Source organism: Dunckerocampus dactyliophorus, chromosome 12 (genome assembly GCF_027744805.1).
Source record: "Dunckerocampus dactyliophorus isolate RoL2022-P2 chromosome 12, RoL_Ddac_1.1, whole genome shotgun sequence".
Classification (NCBI taxonomy): domain Eukaryota; kingdom Metazoa; phylum Chordata; class Actinopteri; order Syngnathiformes; family Syngnathidae; genus Dunckerocampus; species Dunckerocampus dactyliophorus.
Genome location: NC_072830.1, coordinates 25248414 through 25274206, shown reverse-complemented (window position 1 = coordinate 25274206; position 25793 = coordinate 25248414). Strand labels below are relative to the sequence as shown.

At 39.9% G+C, this 25793-nt stretch overlaps 1 protein-coding gene across 3 annotated transcripts in view; it reads left to right on the top strand.

The window, feature by feature from the left end:
- LOC129191139 (cytoplasmic dynein 2 heavy chain 1) overlaps window positions 1-25793 on the top strand; it is an 88062-nt gene that overhangs the window by 20811 nt on the left and 41458 nt on the right. For 2 of the 3 annotated variants that reach the window (XR_008573149.1, XM_054794200.1), the window contains exons 36-72: window positions 1046-1228; window positions 2311-2493; window positions 2799-3022; window positions 3182-3297; window positions 3948-4147; window positions 4323-4454; window positions 4595-4727; window positions 6151-6358; window positions 6805-6934; window positions 7802-7957; window positions 8037-8296; window positions 8934-9180; window positions 9873-10024; window positions 10155-10299; window positions 11235-11337; window positions 11444-11608; window positions 13236-13360; window positions 14427-14675; window positions 14790-14898; window positions 14987-15100; window positions 15447-15589; window positions 15806-15875; window positions 16250-16410; window positions 16575-16712; window positions 17583-17696; window positions 17816-17976; window positions 18274-18397; window positions 18515-18636; window positions 18858-18944; window positions 20571-20697; window positions 21368-21509; window positions 22525-22634; window positions 22932-22952; window positions 23301-23399; window positions 23902-24025; window positions 24713-24876; window positions 24953-25072. Coding sequence is in view for 2 of the 3 variants with exons in the window: in XM_054794200.1 (XP_054650175.1) it covers window positions 1046-1228; window positions 2311-2493; window positions 2799-3022; window positions 3182-3297; window positions 3948-4147; window positions 4323-4454; window positions 4595-4727; window positions 6151-6358; window positions 6805-6934; window positions 7802-7957; window positions 8037-8296; window positions 8934-9180; window positions 9873-10024; window positions 10155-10299; window positions 11235-11337; window positions 11444-11608; window positions 13236-13360; window positions 14427-14675; window positions 14790-14898; window positions 14987-15100; window positions 15447-15589; window positions 15806-15875; window positions 16250-16410; window positions 16575-16712; window positions 17583-17696; window positions 17816-17976; window positions 18274-18397; window positions 18515-18636; window positions 18858-18944; window positions 20571-20697; window positions 21368-21509; window positions 22525-22634; window positions 22932-22952; window positions 23301-23399; window positions 23902-24025; window positions 24713-24876; window positions 24953-25072 (5361 nt within the window). In the remaining variant the exon portion in view is untranslated. The remainder of the gene's footprint in view (window positions 1-1045; window positions 1229-2310; window positions 2494-2798; window positions 3023-3181; window positions 3298-3947; window positions 4148-4322; window positions 4455-4594; window positions 4728-6150; window positions 6359-6804; window positions 6935-7801; window positions 7958-8036; window positions 8297-8933; window positions 9181-9872; window positions 10025-10154; window positions 10300-11234; window positions 11338-11443; window positions 11609-13235; window positions 13361-14426; window positions 14676-14789; window positions 14899-14986; window positions 15101-15446; window positions 15590-15805; window positions 15876-16249; window positions 16411-16574; window positions 16713-17582; window positions 17697-17815; window positions 17977-18273; window positions 18398-18514; window positions 18637-18857; window positions 18945-20570; window positions 20698-21367; window positions 21510-22524; window positions 22635-22931; window positions 22953-23300; window positions 23400-23901; window positions 24026-24712; window positions 24877-24952; window positions 25073-25793) is intronic. The other variant, XM_054794201.1, reaches the window with a different exon arrangement.

Here is a 25793-nt window from a genome sequence, read left to right as displayed (position 1 = left end):
TTGTGATTTTCAGAGTCTCTGTGAATGCATCTCGCGGTTGTTTAATGACAACCAGGAAGTGTTGTTCTGAGAAGGACTCGTGTTTGTGAGTAGGAGACAAAATATATTTTGTTGGAATTACACTGCTATTGATGTGTTGGGGTCAGAATAAAGTTATAAAAGAGCGCCACACTCTGTGTGACTGTGTGGGGACACTACACTGTGCTTCCGTCTGCCGTAATAACAGAGGCGTGGCTTGACATTATGTGCAATCAATTACTCTAAAAATGTAAACGGAATTAATGAAATAAATGAGTCACCGCTGTTAACGCGCTATTTTTGACAGCCCTATTAGAAATACAAATGAACTTTCCTTCTGTTCTGTTCTTTTGTTGTTTTTTATGTCACAAACGAGACTGAACCGCCTGTGAGTGCTTTGAGATGGGGGAGCACCACCCCACTGCTCGTTGAGAAGAGCGTATGTGCTCTAATGTCTGTCTCCAAACGTCTTTAATAAGATGAGGAAAAAGTTGCTTGATGTGTTGCTATTCACTTTCAGAGGGGACTGAGTACTTGCTAAATATATCGACAGAGTCACTAAGTTGACAACACTGATCACTCCTGTTAGACGGGGTGCGTATGAGTTGTGTTAAGGAGCCGCGTTACGATGCGTACTGCCACCTACAGTCTTGTTCCTATTATAATGTGTTTATAGGTGAGGGCGAGCAGGTGGCGCCAAATGCATTTGTGGAGGTTCTAATTTATTTGTCGCGGGTCGCTACAGATAGATGAATGTATGGAAAACACTGATGATGAATACAGATTTCTAATACTGCATGTGCAAACAATGTAAAAGCATTTGGTGGAGCTGTTTATTTAAGAATGTGTAAAATGAATGCACGTGGAAATATGTTAAAACCCACCCTCCGGTCATATAATTAATATTTTCTTTTATTCTGTGTTTTGTATTCCTCCACGCGTTCACGCTATTCACATCGTATAATCCTCCTGTCGCTCTTTGTCTATTCATCTCTCACGTTTTTCTTTCCACTCTCCTGTTTCTCAGGGTAATGCAGCAAAGCTGGTGCATACTCCACTCACTGATAAATGCTACCTGACTTTGACTCAGGCTATGAAGATGGGGCTTGGGGGAAACCCCTATGGGCCAGCTGGAACAGGCAAGACTGAGTCTGTCAAAGCGCTGGGGGGCCTGTTTGGACGGCAAGTGTTGGTATTCAACTGTGATGAGGTAAAACATGCTCTTAGACCGTGTGGGGAGTCGTAAACGTCCATACCTAAAAATCCTGCATCTTAAACCAGGGTTTCCCAAACTGAATCATCCAAATTCGTCATGCGTGGCCGATTATCACACCTAAACGCTATTGTTTGCATCATCAATCAGGCACACAATTTCTTTGCAAAGGGCTTTTTGATTTCATATTTCTTGTACAGTAGTTTATTCCTGTGTTTTACAACTACAGTAGTTAAATATACAGCATAGGTTGATATTATGACAATACACAATGGACTTTACAAAGATTTGCATTCCGAAGAGGAAATACACCACCGGTCAAAGGCTTTAGAACACCCTAATTTTTCCAGTTATTTATTGCTATTCAAGTAGTTGAAGTCCAGTGAAGAGGTGGTGAACAGCGAGAGGTTAAAAAAACCTGAAAAAATGTATATTTCAGAATTATACAAAAAGGCCTTTTCCAGCGACCACAAAATGAGTCAGCATTTTAAAGCTGTTCTGCAGAAATGGAGGTTGAGCAAGCCTTTACAGTTGGTGCTATTAATTCCTGCAGGCGTTCCATCTTTTCTTGAGCAACTACTACCTCCTCTGTCTGCAGAAAAAGCACTATTTGGAAAACACTGTGGTACTATACCCTCGTGAACAGTATTATACGGCAGAAAGTAATGTGTTGCTATAAAAATGGCAAGGAAAAAGGCAATTAACAATGAAAGAGAGAGAGAGAGACAATCTTAATAATTAAAAATGTTGATTTTTCCATCAGAGAAATTGAGGTGTTCTAAAACTTTGTAATTTGGGTTTTGACCTAAAAAAGTTGGGAAACACATCTTCACATCCTTTTTTATCAATCTGCAAATTTGCAGGTTTGTGAATGCTGAATTGCAAATGTGCTGGGGGCCACTGCACATCAAATATGCTCTGCAGGGATGGGTATAAAGCATAGATCAAATGTGCCCGTATATGTATATTTGACAAAGTATCCTAGAGTTTTTGCCTATAAACCCATTTAAAGTGGATGTATGACTTCAAAAGGAAGAGCAAATAATTGGCTATTTTCTTTTGTTGCCTTTCTTCCCCAGGGCATTGATGTGAAATCAATGGGACGGATTTTTGTGGGCCTCGTGAAGTGCGGCGCATGGGGCTGCTTCGATGAGTTCAATCGTTTGGAGGAGGCAGTGTTGTCTGCAGTTTCCATGCAGATTCAAGCCATTCAAGACTCTCTTAAACATCACAAGCCCACATGCGAGCTTATGGGGAGAGAGGTCAGTGAATAAGAACAAATGCAATCCCATTTAGTGTTGCAAATACAAATGCTTAGTCCATTATGCATCGTATTGCCCTTGTTGCTAAATGATTCGCTTTCTCTTATTCAATGGCTTTTTATGGCCTTGTACTTTAACAAATACTGTGCAGGTCTGTTGTTAGGCTACTTTTTCCCTTACATGGCTTGTAATTCGTCTTACGTTCAATAATTTCTTGGGATTTTAAGCAATGAACCATCCTTTAAGATACTACAAAATATATTATATTGCCAAGAAACATTATAATTGTTTTCTCCCTATCCCAGGTGGAATTAGACCCAAACTCTGGAGTGTTCATCACACTGAATCCAGCTGGAAAAGGATACGGAGGCCGACAGAAGCTTCCAGACAACCTAAAGCAGCTTTTCAGGCCTGTGGCCATGAGCAGACCTGACAATGAACTTATTGCTGAAGTCATTTTGTACTCTGAGGGCTTTAAAAATGGAGAAATACTGGGCGGAAAACTGGTCGCAGTCTTTAACCTGGCCAGGTACAACCTGTTCTCAGTTGTGCTGTTAGTGTTTGTTGTATTTTTAAATGACCTGTAATAGCATTGTAGTCTATTGATTCTGTGAGAAACTTATGTTTCCACTGAACCCAGCGCTGCAGTCACTTCAGAATGGGTAAGCATTTTGCTTTTTATGTCTAGGGAGCTGTTGACCCCACAGCAGCACTACGACTGGGGTTTGCGTGCTTTGAAGACAGTGCTAAAGGCCTGTGGTGGTTTGCTGCAGCAACAGAGGAGAAGCCATGACAAGGACAAGAGTGAGACTCCCGATGAATAGTTTTAATATCTGAAACATTGCATTACATCTGTGATTTTAATACAAAGGTGACCTGGAGCCACATTTGTCGCTACAAAAACTGCTAATTACAAAATTATCAGCAGTGGAGAATATATCTGACTAATGTGAGAGGGCACAATGGAAGCAGAGTGGTCTAATTTACTGCCTGAGAAGCAAACAGTCTCTTGGAGGACAGCAGGGGTTATGCATGAGTGTGCAAATGGTTCTATTGAGCACTGCTTCTCTGTCTGTATTGTCTTTGCCCTCCAAACATCAATTGACCCAAACTCTTAAAACTTTTTCGGAGTAACCTCAGGCTATAATTTGTCACCGCTTTGCTATACTCTTTCTATCTTTTTCTCTCTGCCGCTTGCATCCTTTCTCTCTTGCTGAAATCCTAATTCCTTGTGGTCTACCACCCACTCTTTATCTGCCTCACACACACTTGTCCACACAAACAAACACTGCTAGCCCCGCCTGTGTGGCGATGGGTCCCCAAGCCTCTCATGTGCTTGGCTCAGTGTGTAGTCTGGCCAAGTATTCAAACGGACTACTTCTTCAATTGTTGTGTTTGTACGTGTTCATCCAGAAACTTGACATTGGATGAAAATGTTTCTTATGTGTATGCAGTTCAAGAGAGCAATCTTGTGGTTCAGGCATTGCGACTTAACACCATGTCCAAGCTGACGTTTGCTGATAGCTCACGCTTTGATGCCTTGCTGAGAGATGTCTTCTCTGGGGTAAATTTCACTGATGTTGAGGACATGACCCTCACGCAGGCCCTGGAACAAGTCTACAAAGAGAATCGACTGGAGCCTATACCTACTCAGGTTTGTGTGGGTTTGTAGACCCGTGCTCATGCCCCTTTTAGAACTGATTCAAACATACTCCCGAATGTAGAAAGTAGTAAAGTTCTGAACTTATATAATTCTGGTCAGCGGGATACCTTGATGGATTAGTGGCGCTAAAATGAAGTGATAAATAAGTGTGTGTACGTGTGTGTAGCTGAAGAAGGCACTGGAGCTGAATGAGCAACTCAGACAGCGTATGGGTGTAGTGGTCGTGGGGCCAAGTGGAGCAGGGAAGTCTACTCTGTGGAGGATGCTCCGGGCTGCTCTCAATAAGACAGGCAGAGTGGTGAGTGATTAATACTCTTCTTTCCCCACTTTGAAACCCACAGGTTCTCATTTGGAGGTAGTCATTCATCTTAGTCAATATGCCAAACTGTCTTGACACATTTCAGTTAGTTTATTTTTGTTGTTTTTTTCTTTTGGTAGGTAAAGCTGTACACAATGAATCCCAAAGCAATGCCCAAACAACAACTCCTGGGACACATTGACATGGACACCAGAGAGTGGGCTGATGGTGTCCTGACACACAGCGCTAGAAATGTGGTTAAAGAATCCCAGGGTAAAAAAGTGTTCTGAATGCTTGCATTTGATATGTTGGAGTATACCCTTAACATTTCAGCAACCATTTTATTATATCTTCTCAAGGGCCAATACTATAGAAATATAACTTGAAATTCGCATGTAACTTAGACTAGTCTACAGCTTGGAAAGCTTTTTAGAAAATAAGTCAACACACAGCTACTAGTCTAAATAGCTGGCAACATATGTGAGTACAGCTCACAGTGAACATGTCCAAATTGTGTCCAAAGTCTGACCACCATTGTTAGCTAGCACTGCCTTTGTCCTCTTGGGCATGAAATTCACCAGATCGACACAGTTTGTTACTAGAATCCTCTTCCACTCCTCCATGATGACATCACAGAGCTGCTGGATCTTAGACAACTTACACGTCTCCACCTTCCTCTTGAGGATGCCTCACAGGTGCTCATTTCGGTTCAGGTCTGGAGGTATACAAGTTGTGTCGGAAAAGTTATCTTATGTCAGTAAGTCACAAAAAATACATTTCTTTATTCTCCTGGAAGGGTTCTTCCGCAATCCTCCGCAGCTTCGTCACCACGGCAATCTTGATGTCATCCACGTTTTCAAAATGCATCCACTCGATGACCCCCTTGAGCTTGGGAAAGCGGAAGCAATCACACAGAGCAAGGTCAGGTCAGTAGTGAGGTTGCTCCAGCACGGTGATGTTCCTCACAGCCAGAAACTGTCGGCTGCTCAGAGCTGTCGGCATGTCGGCTACACTTTGTCATGGTAAAGCAGCCACGAGTTGTCCTGTCACAACTCTGCCCTCTTCTTGCTCAACGAACGATGCAAACACAGAAGGATTTCTTTGTAGACGTGCTGGTTGTTCATCTGGCAAAAACGTGATGTGGACGATGCCCCTCAACATCAGCAGTCCTGGAACTTTTCTGACACACCTCGTACTTAGCCACTGCATCACCTTCAGCTTCATCAGCAAGGCGCATTTCATCTTGGAGGTTTGATTTGTGTCATTATCATGTTGGAGAACTGCATACATTTGCAAAGGACGAGGATTATGCTCTCCTTCAGAATGTCACCGTACGTGTTAGAATTCATGTTTCCATAAATGAACTGCAGCCCTCCAGGTCCAGCAGTACTCATGCAACCCCAGACTATGAGGCTACTGCCACCATGATTGACTGTAGGCAACACACTTGGTAGTCACTTGTGTTTTTAGTTATTTAGATAAAAATGGCTGCGTGGGTCATTGGGTCATTTTCAGTGGTTAGTAAATTTATAGTGCTATACAAGCTGTACACTGACTACTAATATATCCAGTTTAATTTGTATGGTACTGTCCCTTGAGAATCTCTAAAGTCATAAAAGTTGTTGAAATATGAGGGGTTTTCTCACTTTTGTGAGATACTATACATTTCTCATTGCAATGCAATTTCCTTTGCTAGATGTGAGCTCCTGGATTGTGTGTGATGGTGACATTGATCCAGAGTGGATTGAGAGTCTGAACTCTGTACTGGATGATAATCGCCTGTTAACCATGCCTAGTGGAGAACGCATTCAGTTTGGACCTAATGTCAACTTCCTGTTTGAGACTCACGACCTGAGCTGTGCTTCTCCAGCTACAATATCTCGCATGGGCATGATCTTTCTCAGGTCAGTGCGTGGTGAACAATATTTTGTGCGGGTTTTTTTGGGCCATGCTGAAAATAAGGTAGTTGAACTCTGAGATTGAAGTCATATTGTGAGAAAACCGCAGTGATGCAATAATGAAATCATAATTATAACTACTGACTGTCCATATTGCAACACAAACCCAAATACAACAAACGGCTATTATGCTCACACTATTACAACTTTATGCTCATAATCTTAAAACGATTATCATAATATATACTTCTTTCTTTGAAAATTATAACTTTTCTATTGTAATATTGCAACTTTGTTATTGTAATTATGACTTGATTCTTGTAATTCAATTTTTTTTTTTATTGATTCTATTAGCCTTTTGTGGCCGTAATACACCTTTTTTCCTTTTTCTTTTGCACTTTCTTCCATTAAAAAATGGAATAACCTTCCTGATATTCCCTTTGGTTCTGTAGCGATGAGGACATAGATGTGGCTGCCTTGGTGAAATCATGGCTGTGTAATCAACCAGAGCAGTCTCGCTCTAATTTAGAAAACTGGCTGGGGGATTATTTCCAACGAGCCCTGGACTGGGTCGTCAAACAGGTAACCTTTGTCTTGCTTCTGCAGCACATACTCACCTGACACTTCAGTGCCGACACCTGTACAGTCTTCTTTCTTTCAAAGATCTTTTTTATTCTAGTTTTACAATTTTTTTTAACAAAAATACACGACACACACTCCACTGACCCCCTCCCCATTCCACTGAAAAATCCTCCTCAAGGGTCATCACCTCTTAGTATGATGCAGTCCAGTTCTATACCAGTGCAAATTACAACCACAATAATAAACATATTGTTACATTCATTCTTGTCTGACTGTATTGATCAAAACTTGAATTATGTTAATAAAGGCAAATGTTAAATACAGAAAAATATATGCAGATTTTCTGAGACATTGACAGTTTGTGTCCAAGTATGTTTATTGCGTGTTATTTTTGGTGACATTTAAGAGCGTGAAAAACAGTTGGCAAATTAGCTGTCTCACTGAATACATGGCCATTTTAATTAATTACCACTCATATACAATATTGTGTCTTGTTCTCCGCTTCACGGACAACTTGAATGTTTTGTTTGTGAAGTTCTTATAGGTTTTGGATGAAGAGCTTAAAATAAGACACTTTCTTTCAAAATAATTAGAATGAGCAGTTTGAATGTTAGATGCTATAATACAAACAAAAACATGTTCATATATGTCATACATATCCCTTTAGTAATATTAATAATTTTCTTCTTGCTTTGATTTATTGCGATGAAGTACATTTTTTTATGTAGTTATGCACTATAATTGCATGGTTTTGCAATGTGTTGGAGGTGATGTGTTTGTAATGTTCTTGAAAATTGGTTTTGACAGCCATTTAATCCGACCTTGGAAATTGTGTAAAATTCTTCTGTTGTTCTTTTCTTCCATGAGAATGACTTTGTGGTGGAAACCAGTCTGGTGGGCACAGTATTCAATGGCCTGTCTCACCTCAATGCTGTGACAGAGCGAGGTCAGTTCATTGTCGGCCTCCTTAGAGGGTTAGGAGGAAATCTCAATCTTAAAACAAGACAAGATTTTGCCAAAGAGGTGAGCACGTGTGTTTTTCTATATCTATGGATATTGGAGATGAAAATGTGTTTAATTTGCTGTGTGTGTATTTATCTAGTTGCTGAGCTGGGCTAGAGAAAGCCCGCCAAACACCAGAAAGCCACTGGATACCTACTTTGACCCTGACAGTGGCCATCTTGCAACTTATACATTCCAGCGCCCTGATAGACTCACACTGGAGCATCTCTCTCATTCACATTCATTGCCTGTTATTGAAACTCCAGACATGCAGAGGGCACTGCATTGCTTCTCCCCTTGGCTCACAGCTCAGCACAGACAACCATTCATGGTGGTGGGACCAGAAGGCTGTGGGAAAGGGTAATTGCACACATGGAAAAAAAAACACTGAATGGACACCTCATTAGGTTCACCCTTGTAATGCAAGGAGATCCAATACAAGAGCTGAATCCAACTCCTGACTTTACAAAGAAAATAATGCAGGACAGTACGGCACATTTATTGCCTTGGGTGTAATTGTTTCACTATTTTTATAAAATGTGGCTTTAATTGAAACCATAAACACACTAAACAAGCTTTATTTGACATTGTCAATCAAAAATGTTGTCTAAAGAAGTTCTTGATTTTAGGACCTGTTTATGTGAAGATGATCTAGCAAAAATGTCAGTTTTAGAAAAGTTCAGCGTACAGACCCTAACGTTTTGCCTGAGCTTGGTGTGAAGGTCTTTAAATCTTGTGAGGCACTTTGTTTGTCAGTTTATTTTTCTATTGAACGAAGACCAGATAAATGTACATTGATATTCAGTGGCATTTTTCACAAAAATGCTTCCTTTTTGTTTTGAAAGATCTATATCAAAATAGACCCTCTTTTCATTTAAACTGCATCTCGGATGTCCTTCTCTCTCTTGCTGCCCTGCCAAATTCAAAAGTAGTAGCATACGTGTCAGCAATCATCTAAGAAACATTTAAAAGTTGATATGCTTTCTTTACCGTCTAGAATGCTCTTGCGCTTTGCCTTCTCGCGGCTGCGCTCCACCCAAGTGGCTGTGGTCCACTGTAGCGCCCAGACGTCATCCCGCCACGTCCTCCAGAAGCTCAGTCAGACCTGCCTGTTACTCAGCTCCAACACTGGTCGAGTCTTCAGACCCAAGGACTGTGAAAACTTGGTTCTCTACCTAAAAGACATCAACCTACCAAAACCTGACAAATGGGGGACCAGCAACCTCACAGCCTTTCTGCAACAGGTACACTGTGTATAAAGAATAAGTCACGCAAAATAGCAAGCAAACACACAGCACAAGAATTCATTCACCTTTAGGCTGTTTACTATGGTTGTACTAGGTGTGATAAGCTGTTTAAATGGGACTTCAAGGGATAGAGTAAATTTATAGGGATTGACAAAATTTACTTGGTCAACTATGGTAAAATCCACTGATAACTGCTATTTTTAAAATATAGATTTTTAAGTTTTGTTTTGAACTCCTATTTTAATGCCAGTTTTGTATTTAGTGGAATAATGATGCCCAGAGGAGTTGCCATAATTGAGGTATCTATGGATGTAAAGTCATTTCGCTAATATTATGTTCTTCTTTTGACCACAAACCTAGTTGAGGCTAAATCAACAGCGCCTCTGCTGGTTGGAGCCAATTAGTGCATTACATTTTTTTCTCAATTGCTTTAATTGGATTAAGAATCAATTAATTCAACAGATGTTTGAATCGACTGTTATACCTATCGCTGTTATCTTATTCACAAAGCGACAAAGCAATATTTACTCTGAAATTCAAAATGACAGTCAATCTCAACTCACAAGTTAGAAATATGAACGCTTATTCCATTAAAATCAGCAGCTCATAAATTAATTAAATGCCTACACTATTGTATTGTAATGGTTTATGTTTTATGGTTTATGTTTATCCCTCTGACCCCTCTCCAGGTCTTAACATATAAAGGGTTCTATGATGAAAATCTGGAGTGGGTGAGCCTGGAGAACATTCAGGTGGTAGCCTCAATGTCAACAGGTGGTGCTGTTGGCAGCCATTCTCTCACATCGCGCTTTTCATCAATAGTCCGCATCTGCACCATAGAGTAAGCATTATACTACAATGCACCAGTCATTTCACCTTTGTATTTTATTTTTTTCTTCACCTCTGCCATTCATGCTTTTTTCCCCCCTTTACTCTTGCTCGCCAACTGTTTTTGGTGCCTCTGCCCTTAGCTATCCAGACCGGGAACAGCTGCAGACTATCTACTCAGCCTATCTGCAGCCAATTCTCCAACACAGTTTGGGCAGCCAAGCATCCTGGGCCAGCACAGGGAAAACACACCAGCTGGCTGGTTCGCTGGTGCAGCTTTATGAACAGGTACCGAATTGGACAGGCATTTATGTTAACATCTATATTTGCAGCAACAACCTTGCCTCTCTAATGAGTCAACATTCAGAATAGGAAAACACACACTGACCTTTTCAAGAACTGGAACATTATGGTGCGCTGCCTTGCAATAAGCGGAACAACATCCCGACCATTGTCATGGCAACCACAGCTCCTACCTACTTATATACATCTCATGCTGTGTTAGCATGTGCCTTATTAATATTCTTGTGTTAATGTGCTATATAAGGTTTGTTTTAGTTTAACACATGCATTTGTAGCATTTGGCATCTGTAGTTTATGATTGACTGGCGACGAGACCAGGGTGTACCCCGCCTCTCGCCCAAAGTCAGCTAGGATAGGCTTCAGCATACCCACTGTTATACTAATTCTAACCAATAGTAAATAAAATACTTATTACCATTAATGCAACTTCTGGTGCGTCATGGTTTTGCACCTTACTCCATATCTTTCTTTCTTTTATTCATCTTCTTTGTCAAAAGGGTTGGCTCTGCAGAATTAGCTAGCTGACTATTTGATTAAAGGAGAAAAGTTTACTTCTTGACCTCTCAATGACCCGGGTAGGCTGCTGCATTGTCCAGTAATAATCACGTTTTGGTGTCTGACTCTGAAAATACTGGAAGGACAGCTGGCATTGGCTCTTGCCACCCACATTGCAATAGAAAATTGTTGGATGGATTAAAATGCACTAGAAAGTTTTTAACACTGTGATTTCTGTAATGTTTTACTTTAAAATGCCAGCGAAAAAATACAATAAAATACATACGTTTTGTCGTGTTAGAAAATGTCTGAGAGCCACAGGTTCCCTACCCCTTTTTAAACAAATGTAGTATATTTTTAGGCTTTTTGGTTGCTTAAATTGCCAATTACAAGTTTGTGTCATGATACACTGTATTATCATGCAGGTGAAAGCCAAGTTTACAGTGGATGACTACAGTCACTATCTTTTTACACCGTGTATCCTGACGGAATGGGTCCTCAGCTTGTTGCGATATGACCTCACTGCAGGTAAACATACACACCGTCAACTCTTTTTAACTGTTAGCCACTCATTTGGCTAGACTCATGTTTTCATTTATTAGACTCATGTTGTCATTTATGTTATTTTTTTCAGCTCAATCAGATGTGACTGATAGTGTGCTCGAGGTGGTAGCACACGAGGCCCGGAGGCTCTTCAGAGACCGTCTAGTTTCCTCCAAAGATCTTCATGCTTTTGATAACATGCTCTCCTCCATCATCCGTGGGGACTGGAGCTCTGACGCTCTTGACAGCATGACTGGTAGGTTATCGCTTTCTCTCATGTGCTTACATCATTTTATACCTACACATAAACACATATTTTTAGGCTCAAATAGTTGGAGATGACAAGTAATTTCCAGTATGGATCAAGTATTGACAGTGGTGATGGAAAATACTTTGAATGGCAGTCACCATTTTGTCATGCTCAGAAGGCGTCTGCGCATACATGCCGCTTCCAATGAGATCCCGTTTTCTCGGGTAAGCAGGGAAAGGAGAATGCAAAAATGCCACAGAAGAAAAAGATAAAACCTATTGTTGATCAACAGACTATTGCATTTGTAGTTTCTGCTTCCAGTACTACTGATCAGCCGAGCGATAGTACCTCAACAGTGGCTGCGTATTGCATTGTATCTGTTAACTTTTCAGATTTGGAATTTTATTTGTTTAATTTCAGATACATTTTGAACATAATTAAATATCTGTTAATTATAACCATATCATACCATACCGCCATCAAAGGAGGTTAACGCTTTACAGAAAAAAAAGAATATAAAAAAATAGAAAGAAATACATTTTTTTTCAATGGGGATCCACTCAATTCACCACCTGTGGGTCCCGGGGACTCACTACATTGAAAACCTATCAACATCACTGCTGCTTAGACTGCTGCCCTTGGGACCTGACCTTGGATAAGCGGATGAAAGTGGATGGTGACACCAATAAGTGATTTCAAAGAGTACAGAATCAAGCTTGCACATCGACTTAATATAATTTCTCCTTAATTTTGAGTAATAATAATTAGTAATGCTAGGCCTGCAGCAAAAATCAATAAATCAATTAACCGCATAAATAAAAACTAATTCGATAATTTTCCCGGCTGGATATATTGACATGTACATGCATAGTTGTTTTCTTCCTCCCTCTCTATCGAATAGGCTGGTTGAGAAGATGGTTCACTCTGTGCACCTGTCTCAACACCTGGGCACGTTGGTTTTATATCGGATTGAAGGGAGTGAGTGAACCCTCCTGTCAGTCATTCAGTCTTTTTGTCCCAGTGAGGAGAGGCAGGGCGCTAGTGAGTGTGTGCACTCGCTAGCTGTGTGTGTCGTGTGCTACACGATCGAATGTCCTTTGACCCTATGCAAATGAGCTGACATCTGCATTGTCACACAATTTGAACTTCAGAGTATATCCGGGTTATTTTTCTATTTTTTTGACAATATTCGGACAACAACAAAAGTGACACTGATTCGAAATAAGAACGATGGTTAGTGTCCATTATAGACATTACATTTCGATTTTGTACCAATTTATTTTTTTCTAATCAATACACTTTGGGGAACTATTGTTTTACATAATTTTTCCGTTTAATTTATTTTATTTAAAAGCTCTTGACATTCCAATTGCAATATTAAATACTCTTGAGAAATGTTTTTTTTTTTGCTTTTGATACGATGTACTTACTACGCATATATTATCATTACATTAATTCAAAAATGGTCTCAAAATAATGTCGACAATAATTAGTAGGACAATTGTCCAGCAAATTTGTTATCTTGACAGTTCCAAGTGATTACTTCTTTATCGGTTTTGTTGTTGAGTATATTTTGTCTTGCTTTTCATTGACTGTCCACGCATTTGGAAACCTCGCCCGCCCCCATGTGCAGATGGTTTCTATGTGACGTGGGGTGTGTCTGATGGAGTTGTAATGACTCCAGGCCAGTCTCTACCTCCTCACGGTAAACAACTGGGACGTCTGCATTCTGCTGACCTCAAGCAAGTCATTCAGAAGGTACACAACAATATGATGGGTTTGTTTTTTGTTGTTGTTGCTTTGCATAATTTCATATCACAGCCCTCCACTTTTACAACACCATTGCCTCTGTGTGTAAAGGGAATTTACCATCTTTTTCCATTCCTCATAAATCCACAATAGATTACATTTTAATTTAAGGATGGCTACTAGGAGTGTCACAAGATCTCGCGAGATTAAAACATGACAAGATTTCTCGCTCAGAAAAAAACTCTTGGGGTCTCGACGATAATAAATTCCTGAATCACACAAAAATGAAAATGAAGTTGACAATTTTGCCGGCCTTAATACATTGCCATGTGCACGCGTGTCGGTTTTCCTTGTCTCTCGCCTCCAAACAGGCAGCTTGGCGCGTTTGTTCCATAGAACAACGGCATGAACAGAGTGAGCCTTTTTGTCAGTCATTCAGCCACTTTGTCTCGGTGGGTGGAGGTGGGGCTGCTAGCATACGCACAGAGTGCAGAATAGTGTAACGGAGTAAGAATTACATTACTAGATTGCAATATATTGTCATATAGCTTTTAATTGTACTCGTAAAAGTAAAAGTGTTAAAATTTCTTCTTGTCTCTTTCTTGTTTAACCAATCTTGTGTATAGTCTTGACTTGTGAACTGAGTGTCTTCTGACACCCTAGTAGCTACATAGCCAATTCTCTATTAATCATGAATTACAATTCATAATTCAGAATTATTGGGTTTCTTAAGTTATTCCAGTTTCTTCTCACAGTCTAAAAACATTTATAGTAGCTTACTGGAAACTCTAAATCATCCGCAGGTATGAACGCGAGTGTTAATGGTTGTTTGTACCCTGTGATTGACTGGTGACCAGTCCAAGGTGTACCCTGCGTCTTGCCAAAAATCCGCTGTGATAGGCTCCAGCACACATGTCACTCTGACCAGAATAAACGACAAACCAATGAATAATGAATGAATGTTTAGTTTTTTTGGTTTTCCCTTTTTTTTTTGTTTCTTAGTTTGTGTGTGTGTGTGTTAGACAATGACAGAGTTTGGGCCCTACTACACTTGTTTACATCTCCCCCTCCCCAGGGACTAGTGCTGTACAGTCGCGATAACAGAGAGCTGGACCTCCTTCTCTTTTGGGAAGTGTGCGACTTTGTGTCGAGGCTGGATCGCGTGCTGAGCCGACCAGGTGGCTCTCTGCTTTTGGCAGGTCGGAGTGGAGTTGGGCGGCACACAGCCACATTCCTGGTGTCGCACATGCACGCATATCCCTTATTTACCCCAAAGATCTCCAGGGGTTATTCCCTTAAAAATTTCAAGAATGATCTCAAGACGGTAAGTGTATTTCATTCACTCAATTTTGACATTTGATGTTGACATGAGTTGGTTCACATTTTGTGTGTAGTCTGTGCTTCACATCTACAGTATGTGTGTACTGTGTATGGGTAGGTGATGCAGTTGGCAGGAATAGAAGGGCAGCAGGTTGTTTTCCTGTTGGAGGATTATCAGTTTGTCCACACAGCTTTCCTGGAGATGATCAACAGCCTGCTCTCATCTGGTACTAATTCATTTTTATAAAGTATGATCTGACTTGGAGGAGTTTGCAAAAGTTTGCATTTCAAATGATGTGTTGAATGTGTTATTAGGTGAGGTTCCTGGGCTGTACACCCCAGAGGAGCTGGAGCCTCTTCTCTCTTCCCTCAAGGATTCTGCTTCCCAGGATGGATTCATTGGACCACTCTACAACTACTTCTCCTTCAGTATGCTGCATATAGCATTTCTCTATAAAGCTCTGCCTTCTTGTTTGGGCGATCTCGCTGTTCTGCTGTGTCATTGTTCTGTATCTGTCTCCATTGCTCCTCTTCTCCTGGAAACAGGTGTGCCAAAGAGGTACTGCTGTGTCACTGAGCTTGAGGCTGCTGCCAGGGAATTTAATCAATGTCTCTATTATTGTTAAAGTCAAACCACTCAAGAGCATCCAGCTAACCCTTGCTACTCAGGTCTGCCAGGGAGCTAAAAGCTAAACGGGACATTGTAGCATGAAGAAACAAGAGTATATTTTGTGTGTACATTCCTGCTCATCTTTCTGTGTTGAATCTCTCCCAGGGATCCAGCAGAACCTCCACATTGTTCTAATAATGGACTGCTCTAACCCCAACTTCACTATCAGTTGTGAGAGCAATCCAGCTTTTTACCGCAAGTGTTCTGTCCAGTGGATGGAAGGATGGTCTGAAAGTAGCATGAAGAAGGTCAGAGGATAATAATATAGATTTTAATATAGATAATATAGATTTTTATGATGAAAATTAACATTGACATCTACCTACTTATATGTGTTTGTGCGTGTGTGTATGTATATAAATTCACTCTTAATAAACAGAGAGGTAACTGAAAGTTTCTCTGTGAAACCCATTTCACCTATAATTTTAATGAATCAGGTTTGTGTAAAATTGTGTTATTTCCAGATTCCCGAACTGCTGTTTGCAAAGACGAGTCTCGGTGAAGGGGAGAAGAATGAAGCCAAAAAGAAGACAAGTACCAGAACTTAATTTGCTTGCTGTATACATTTTCTTTCTGGTTCCACTTCACATGTTATCTATAATTATTGAGTATAACTTGTGAATTAAACCCCTAATAACTGACAATTTTCCAAATCTTAATTGATTGTTGATACTTTCTTGTGACTTTAGGGATATTAATGGCAATTGTAATGTTCTGATTGTTCAGGAAACATAGACCTGACACCTCTGTCGAAAATGTTGCATTCATCAAGTACATTGTATGATTGAAATAACTTTTTTATGGAACAAAAAAAGCTTTCACTGGTAAAACACTATTTACACTTCATTATTAAAATTGGCAGATTTAATAAAGATTCTTTCTTCCGTTGTCGTTTTGTGCCTTTGCAGGTTCTGGACAGGAAGACGTAAGCCGTCTGTTCCTGATGGTTCATGAGTCATGTAGAGAACATGGTGCCACACCCAGCCAGTACATGGCCTTTCTACACCTTTACAATGCCATATATGGCCGGAAGCAGATGCAGCTCACAACGAGACAACAACATCTGCAGGTATGATACAGTATTTGTGCACCTACAGTGTGAGTATATTTATAGATAATGTAAAAATGACTGGATTATTATTGCTTTCTCTGGATACAATTAGTATACTATCACAAGATATAATGTCTGTTTTAAATATACAAATCAGAAGTAACCATGACTTGTGTTTACAGGCTGGTGTGTCGAAGCTTAACGAAGCCAAGGCTTTGGTTGATGAGCTGAAGAGGCGGGCTGCAGAGCAGAGCATGCTGCTGAAGACTAAACAACAAGAGGCTGATTCTGCCCTGCAGGAAATCACCAACTCCATGCAGGTATGTGATTTGATTGGATTTGCATCACCGTGTGCAAATATTACACTTCGTGGCAGGCACAATGGTGGTCATGTCCTTCATTGTCCTCTGCAACTTAGTGCTTCTCCTCCTTTTGTCTCTTCTGCAAATATTCTGCATTTCCCAGCAGTGTTCCCTGTTTCCAGCTATGGACACACATTTATGGAACACAAATTAACTTTTGTTTGTTTTGTTTCATCCCATCACTCATATTCTCTCTGCACATATCGAGATTTGTATGTATTATTTCACTGTGAATGATCATTTGTCTGGGAAAAAGGAAGGGAAAAAAGAAACAGTAGATTGATCCCTTTGACCTGTTAGCCAGCAAGTCAAGTCAGTTTTATCTATATAACACCATTTCAACAGAAGTTATTTCAAGGCAGGTACTGTATATAGAATCATGGCCCTAATACATTAAAGTAAAACAACTGAAACTACATGAGCATGAACTTTGGCGACAGCGACAAGGAAAATGTCCCTCTAAAAAGTAAACCATAAATGGATTGAAAGGGTGGGGGCAAACGTAGCAGTTTTGGGATCAATAGTAATTTTTTTTATATGTTTGGCCAAAAGGGTAGCATACATGGAGCAGTGAGTGTAAAGAAAAAATGAGGTTTCAGGAGCGAATACAAGGAAAAAAACAAGAGGATAGCAGATGGGAAGACATAGTTGAGGTACAATTACTGTTGTTTGTCTTAGTTATTGTCAGTAGAACTAAATGACATCTCATTTTGACAATTTCAGATTTTATGTGGTGGTTTATGAAGCTTTGATTTGTACCCAACTACTGTAGTATGTCTTTTTTAATCCATCAAAATGAATTACGGATGCTTTTTTTTGCCTCTCCAGAATGCCAGTGACCAGAAGGCAGAGATGGAAAAGATCCAATCGAGGATGGCTCAAGAAGTATCCAAGATTGAAGAAAGAAAGGCCAAAATTGATGATGAACTGAAGGAAGTAAAGGTAAGATTCTTTGCTTGATTTGTGTCTGCAGAAATATTCATACCAACAGGTGCCTCCCACAGTGGCTTAGTCACACGTACCGTACATGCTTTTGATTTTCTTTTCTTCCTCCTCTTCAGCCTTTGGTGGATGAGGCGAAGCATGCTGTTGGAAACATCAGGCCTGAAGCTCTGTCCGAGATCCGTTCACTCCGCATGCCACCTGATGTCATTAGAGACATCTTGGAGGGGGTCCTGAGACTGATGGGCACCTTTGACACCTCCTGGGTCAGCATGAAGAGGTACGCTGATGTAGAAGTGTGAGGAATCTCCTTAAGGAAACACACACTCCTGGGACTAATTAAAAAGTAATAAAGGTGTTACACTTGTTGGTTTATAAAAGAAATGTCTCAGGTGGAGTTTTTTTTTTTTCTTTCACAGTGCTAACCACTGTGCCACTGTCCTGCATGGTTTATAGCGTATGGCTATATGGCTTTGCCAAATATTAGCATGAGCTGCATGGATTTAGCTGTTCATAACCTTCCATGCACATTCAATCCTCATTTCTCATTGGTTTATTTTCCCTTCTGCCTCCTTAGCTTCCTGGCTAAGCGTGGTGTGAGGGAGGAAATAGCCACATTCGAGGCCAGAAACATTACCCCTGAGATTCGACACAGTGTGGAAGAGCTGCTTAACAGGAACAGAGCATCTTTTGACCCTAAGGTCATTTAGCCATATTAACACACTTTGGAATACCTACATATCATATGTATGATGCTATTCAATTGATAGTGTTCTGATAAAGCTTTTTCTGACTTGTCATTCTTCTGTCATGGCCAGAATGCAAAACGTGCAAGTGCAGCAGCTGCCCCCCTTGCTGCCTGGGTTAAAGCCAATGTCCAGTACTCCCATGTACTACAGAGGATAGAGCCTCTGGAGCGAGAGCAGGCCGGACTAATGGAGTAAGATCATGCACACACTACTTGATAGACATTGAGACCACGGCCATTTTATACTGACGTAATTAAACCTAGTGCTAAACTAATAGCGTTGGATTGTTCTTTGTTGTTATTAACTTAATGTGGTTAGATTGTTTTTACTATTATGTCATGTCAAATGACTTGCATTCCCGGCGGTGAGCCCTTGTTGTTGTTGTTGATGGTATTATTTTTTGTGTATCCAGCAACCTGAGGAAAACGGAGAGCAGGAAGAATAAGCTTGAGAACCAACTCAACTCAGTTGGAGCCAAAGTTAATGAGCTCAAAGAGAAGTATGAACCCTGAAACCCAGATTGATACTGAAATATTGATAATTCCGATACCAGTTCTTCATGTTCTAAATCAATTCTCAAATCAAAATATTCATACTGTTGATACTTCAGTCCTTTGAGGTGATGTTTGTCTGAAACTAGTTGACCGTTGAAACGTTGACCGATCATAAACGGAGCAATGTGTGAATTGTGAAGTTTTCATTCCTTAAGTAGTTCTTAATAATTAATCCATCCATCCATCCATTTTATATGCCGCTTCTCCTCATTAGGGTTGGGGGGGCATGCTGGGATCATTTATTTTAATGATTTTATTTTATTTATTTTTTTTTTTTTTTTATTGTTTAAAATACCATTTTGATATACAGTGGTATGAAAAAGTGTTTGCCCCCATCCTGATTTCTTTTTTTTTTTTTTTGCATGTGTGTCACACTTAAATGTTTCAGATCATCTAACAAATTTAAATATTCGTCAATGACAACACAACTGAACACAAAATGAAGTTTTTAAATGAAACCTTTTATTATTAAGGGAGAAAAAACATCCAAATCTACATGGCCCTGTGTGAAAAAGTGATTGCCCCGAAACCTAATAACTGGTTGGGCCACCCTTAACAGCAACAACTGCAATCAAGCCTTTGTGATAACTTGCAATTAGTCTCTTACAGCGCTGTGGAGGAATTTTGGCCCACTCATCTTTGCAGAATTGTTGTAATTCAGCCACATTGGAGGGTTTTCCAGCATAAAGCGCCTTTTTAAGGTCATGCTGCAGCATCTCAGTAGGATTCAGGTCAGGACTTTGACTAGGCCACTCCAAAGCCTTCATTTAGTTTTTCTTCAGTCATTCAGAGGTGAACTTGCTGGTGTGTTTTGGATCATTGTTCTGCTGCAGAACCCAAGTTGGTTTCTGCTTGAGGTCACGGACAGATGGCCGAATTCATGGTTCCATTTATCACATCATCATTTGTTTCTGAATTTCTTTACATCTCGGATGATGTCTAGCTTTTGAAGATCTTTTGGTCTACTTGACTTTGTCAGGCAGGTCCTATTTAAGTGATTTCTTGATTGAGAACAGGTATGGCAGTAATCAGGCCTGGGTGTGACTAGAGAAATTGAACTCAGGTGTGATAAACCATATAACACGGCCAAAGGTTTCTGCAGGATGATGTGTAAAAGTCTTTGTTTATATAGTACCTAACACATTTTGGACAATCTTATACATCCAACGTTGTGGGAACAAAAAAACAATTTGGAGAAGACCCTTTTCTGTTCCAACATGACTGTGCCCCAGTGCACAAAGCTTGAAGGGCAGACCACTTACCCTCTTAAAATGTACTGGACCGTGATGATTACAAATTCCTCCATTCATCAGATTAAAGGTCAATAACATACTGTGGATGACAATAAGACCTAACTCTCTCCTTTTACTTTTCTGTATGATCCTTAACATGACCTTTTCAATAAGAGACATCTGTCATTGTGTCATATTACCCCACCTTTATTTTCACTGTGATGTTGGAAAGGATAGAGGCCACAAGACCACTCAGCTAACATCACCTGGTGTAGACAAACAAGATTATATTATTTGACGTAGCTCTTATAGTTGATGTCTTTCCTACTTTTCTGTTAGGTTTCAGTGTTACACTGCAGAGGCAGCTAAGCTGGAGGCTGAGGTGACAAAAGCTCAGGACACAATCAATGCTGCCGAACAACTGATTTCCCAACTGGACGGTGAACATAAGCGGTGGAATGCACAGGTTGTGTAAAAAGCATTGATGCTTTTATTGGTATTATGGCCACTTCAGAGTAAAATTGAAATGTAAAAGACTTTGTGCTGACAAGACAATGGCTCTGGATGTCTTAGGACACATCTTTGGCTGTTTAACACTGTTTTCTACAGCATCTGTCTGTGCCTTAATTAAAACACTCAATCCCATTTTGACACACAAACACTCTCGCTGCCTCACGCTCCCAGTGAATGAGTTCACCGTCTTCTCAGATTTATCTTACCCTGACACTGACATACAAGTAAGTTCACACTCACGTAATGTCTCGACTGTTTTCACACTGCGTGGCAGTTTTGGTTAGCTTTATATTATGTTAAGGCTTTATAATTGCCTTACTGTACTTGAGAGAAAATTGGAAATGCGCATGCAGCAGTGAAGGTTATGAGAAATTCAGACATATTGTAAGTATTCTTAGATAAAATATTTGTATGCTCTTTGACTGTATTGATGTGAGCGTTAGATTACCATTAAAGTAGGTGTAGAGTTCTGAGAAGAAACATAACAATTTTACCTTTGACCTTAGCTACCTCGGCCTTATATGGGATATCATAAAAGAGGTTAGATTGATGGATGATAGATGGTTTAGAATCACCTAGGCTTTGGTTCTCACAGCCATTGTTTATCTTTATTTCTCTATTAGATGTCTGAGATAAAGAATGAGTTGGATACACTCCCCATGAGAGCAATGCTTGCTGCAGCTTTCATCACCTATTTGTCTGCAGCTTCTGAAGATCGTCGAAGGCATTGTCTGGAAACTTGGATGTCTCAGTCAGGACTGCAGAGTAAATATCCTTTTTGCACTAAACAATCTTTTAAACACCTAATGGACAAAGGTATCTGGGTGGATGCACTGTTGCCAGCTCCTCAGTAAGACAAGTAGCAATCGACTGTCCTAGAAGTTGCTAGGTGACGCCATCAGCTAATTTGCACATTATTTGCATATGATGTTGTAACAGATACTGTAGGAAAAAAGTATAATCTCGTAGGAGAGACAAAGAGGTGAGTAATAACACCTTAATTATGTTGAGAACTGCAGGTAAACTTGATTCTTTGTTAATTTAAAATTGGCCATCACTGCATCAAAATAAAATATTTTTAATATTTTATCTCGGCCAGCGCCGAATATATATCATCACACATCATTCTTCCACCACACGTTCTGACACACTGCCAGGTAAGTGACCAAGTTTGAACGAGGCTTGAGTGTACTGAGTAGTAATTTAAAGACGATTAAGAAACATTTACGTTTTAGATCTGCCCTGTAAAACAGGGCGAGATCCACCCCGGTGGCATCACCCCTTGCGCACAGGTGATTCAAGGATGCGTCGAGCTCCACTATGCTGTCAGTGTGCCGCGGGAGCTGACAGTGCACTGACCGCAAGTGACTGCTTTGGGGCAGGGCTGACATCTCAGCAGCACCCACTGCTACCCAGTGAGAACAGAAACTGTAGAACAATAGGTGCTTTCACTTCTAAGTCCCCAAATACCAGAAAACTCTCCAACAATGCCAGAAAAAGTCTCTAGATTTGTCGCTATAGTCGCTTTTGAGAAAATGCCAAGAGGGTTTGGAATGTTGCCACATTTAGCGACAAAGTTGGCAACACTGGGTACATGGTGACTTTACTGCAATACATGCACTGAAAACAATATAAAATCAGTGAATACAGTAGATCTATGTCTCTATGCTTTAGTCCATATACTGTATATACAAGTAATAAGGGAGTAGGCGATGTTCAGCAATATTATGTGGCCTGAAATTAATCACTATTGTAATTTATGTGTGTTTACTTGTATTAGAGTTTGACTTCAGGTCATTCCTGTCCTTGGAGAGTGAGCAGTTGATCTGGAAGAGTCAAGGGCTGCCGTCTGATGACCTCTCCATGGAGAATGCTATTGTCATACTACAGGTTCGGAATTCATTTTTGTTTTGTATTTTTGACTTGACGACCGCGTTCACGATTAAGCACTTGGCTCACAAATATTACTGTAGATGTTTCATTCTTCTTGTCTTCTATTCTTCAGTCCATCACCCATTTTCACCTCTTTCCTCCCTTCCGTTTTGGAATGTCTTTATACAAAGTATTGAACAATATAAACACTGTATATGACCTACGTACGTACATGATATTGTTGAATTTGTTGTCATTCATAAAGTGCATATTACATCTGTGTTTGTTTTTTGTTTCTCCATCTCTACCTTTTAGATCAATGAACTTAAGTTGCGGGTAAGGAGTTACTCCTACCTTAGTGTGTTTGTGTTTGTTACTAGTTTGTGCTTAAGCTGTGCACATGTAACGTCTAGAATTATTTGTAGCCTGTGCACATTATTACTCACAGTATTACGAGAGAAATACCATAAAATGGAAACCGCCTAGCATTAAAGCACTTTCATGAGATTTGTTCCCCTGCCGTGCATATGATCAATGCTGCCCAACTGTAAGACGTAGGACACCTTTACTCATTTTCACTTGCATTGTTTCTTCTCTCCCTACGACAGCAATCCAGATGCAAATAGACTACAAGACACCTTCAAAATGACTTAACAATGAACATGTGTGTTTTTTTCTGCTCAGAGTGTTGCATGTCCTTTCCTTATTGACCCTTCCTCTCGAGCCACTGAGTGGCTCTGCACACACCTCAAACAAAACCGACTTGAGGTCATCAACCAACAGGTAAATGCATCTTAGAGTACTAGTGACAACATCAACGACAAATGCCAACAGAATTGACAGTAAACTGCAAAACAAATAAAAAAAGTTATTCAGGTATAAATTCATTTTCTTTTAGTTTGCAACAAACATTTAAACAAATCTAACGTTATAAACAATTTTTTTACGTTGGCCACCAACTGAAAGTTTGTACTTTTTGACAGTAAAAGGGGGTTGATCATTTTTTTATTGCAACTGTAAAAATGAATGCATGACTTTATAGTTTCCAGCTCACTTGTGACCCTAAAGGGATGAGTGGTGGAAAGATAATGACTGAATGAATAAATGCATTACAACCACCTACGGAATTGGAATAGAGCAGGATCACCACTTGAAATATTTTTTGACTTTTAGTCTGCTTTATATTGACTTGCTGTAGGTTTAGTGGTTATGCTTGTGTTGTGCAGTTTTATGCCATCCTTCAATACACATTTTCACAATACAAGACAATTGTGTGTCTATATAGGACAGTAACTTCATGACAGCCCTGGAGCTAGCAGTCAGATTTGGAAAAACTCTCATCATTCAAGAGATGGATGGAGTGGAACCTGTGCTCTACCCACTTTTGAGGAGAGACCTCATCGCACAAGGTACACATGCACAAAAACACTGTCAGATGGAAAAAGCAGGATGATTATTTATATATGTTTGAATTATCTTTGAAGTAACCCACATCATATCAATTCCTATATTAATAAGTGTTGCTTACTGATTATAAACCATTAAGGCTAATGAGTGTAATGGTCAATTTACTTGTACTCCATGCTCTCTTTAAGTGGCCCGAATGTATGTCCTGCTTTTAATGATGTTTTGTGTAAAATCCCTACCTGTTTGGACTTAATTGAAAGTGTTCTTTTTAAATAATACATAGTGCTCGGGGCACTCTGCTAAAAGTGTGTCACACCTTTGGACACACATTCACTCCAAATGTACATACTGTACGTGCATATATGCTGCTGTAGGGAAGTGTATCCTTTGAATGCCATTCACTATGAGGGGCTGTGTAAGTACTTGTAATGCAGAGTGTGGTGTCTGGTGGTGTTGAGTATGCCAGAAGAAAGTCATGACTAAGCTAAACCATTACCACCATTACCATTACCCTTACCATTACCAATGATTGCTGCATTGCAGCCATTATAAAGGCAAAGTACAGCAGGCAAAGTAAAGAAAAGGTCTGAGTTGGGATTTAAAGTCACTTTTAAGCCTGTCTGAGACTCTGCTGCTTTTTCTTTCCTTTTCTGTTTTTTAATCACACAAATGCATGCATATGCACGCAGGCCCCAGATACGTTGTACAGATTGGAGACAAGGTTATTGATTACAATGAGGACTTCCGGCTCTTCTTGGCAACACGCAATCCTGCTCCCTTCATCCCCCCTGATGCGGTCTCTGTGGTTACAGAGATCAACTTTACTACCACAAGGGCAGGCCTGCGAGGACAGGTGATAAAATTGCTACTGTCTTCAACCTATGCACTTTTTGTTGCTCAAATGGTGTTGCACATTTGTGTGTTTATAGCTTCTGGCATTGACCATCCAACATGAGAAACCAGAATTAGAGACCGAGAAAACAAGACTACTACAACAAGAAGAAGACAAGAAAATACAGCTTGCACTACTGGAGGAGTCATTGTTGGAGGTACACTTTCCCTTTGAAACACAGAGCTTGTTGCCCGTACAGTAGTGTAAAGACATCACATCTTTTTTGATTAATTAAAGAGACAGAAATTGAACTAGACATCCTAGTTCTTCTTGAATCTTAATTCCTTCATGTCTACAAATAACGTTCATCAAAAATATTTGAGATGACCTAGACCTCTTCCTGGAAGAGGACCAGATGGGTGAATTACCAGAACCAGTTCATCAGTTTCTCTATTTTCAGTTCTTGGCCAGACATCCCAGTAAAATAATTTATCATCACTTCATCATCTGAATTTTGTCAATTATGTGGAATTGAATATGCTTATATAATGAAGACTGTGATACGTAGTTGGTACCTGCTTTGTTTTTTCAGTATGTAGCAAACACACAGGCAGCAGACTTATTGAAACGCATAATTTAAGTCACTCCCAAAACCTTTGGCCACAAATTAACAGAAACTTTGAACTAAAAACTTTAGTTTTAACTGTTACCCTATAGACTTACCTAGACTGGTGTAAAGTGGATTAAATATGTTTTAAGCTAAGCTTCTTATACATGGTGACATGCTCATATAGTTCAACAAGATTCAGTGTGCTTAAATTACTTTGTTAGACTTTATTGATCCACGAGGGAAGTTGCTTGGTTGTAGTAGCTCAACGGCATAAGGAAAAAAACACTGGAATAGGGAAAAAAAAAAGTATTTATTAAAATTAAAAAGA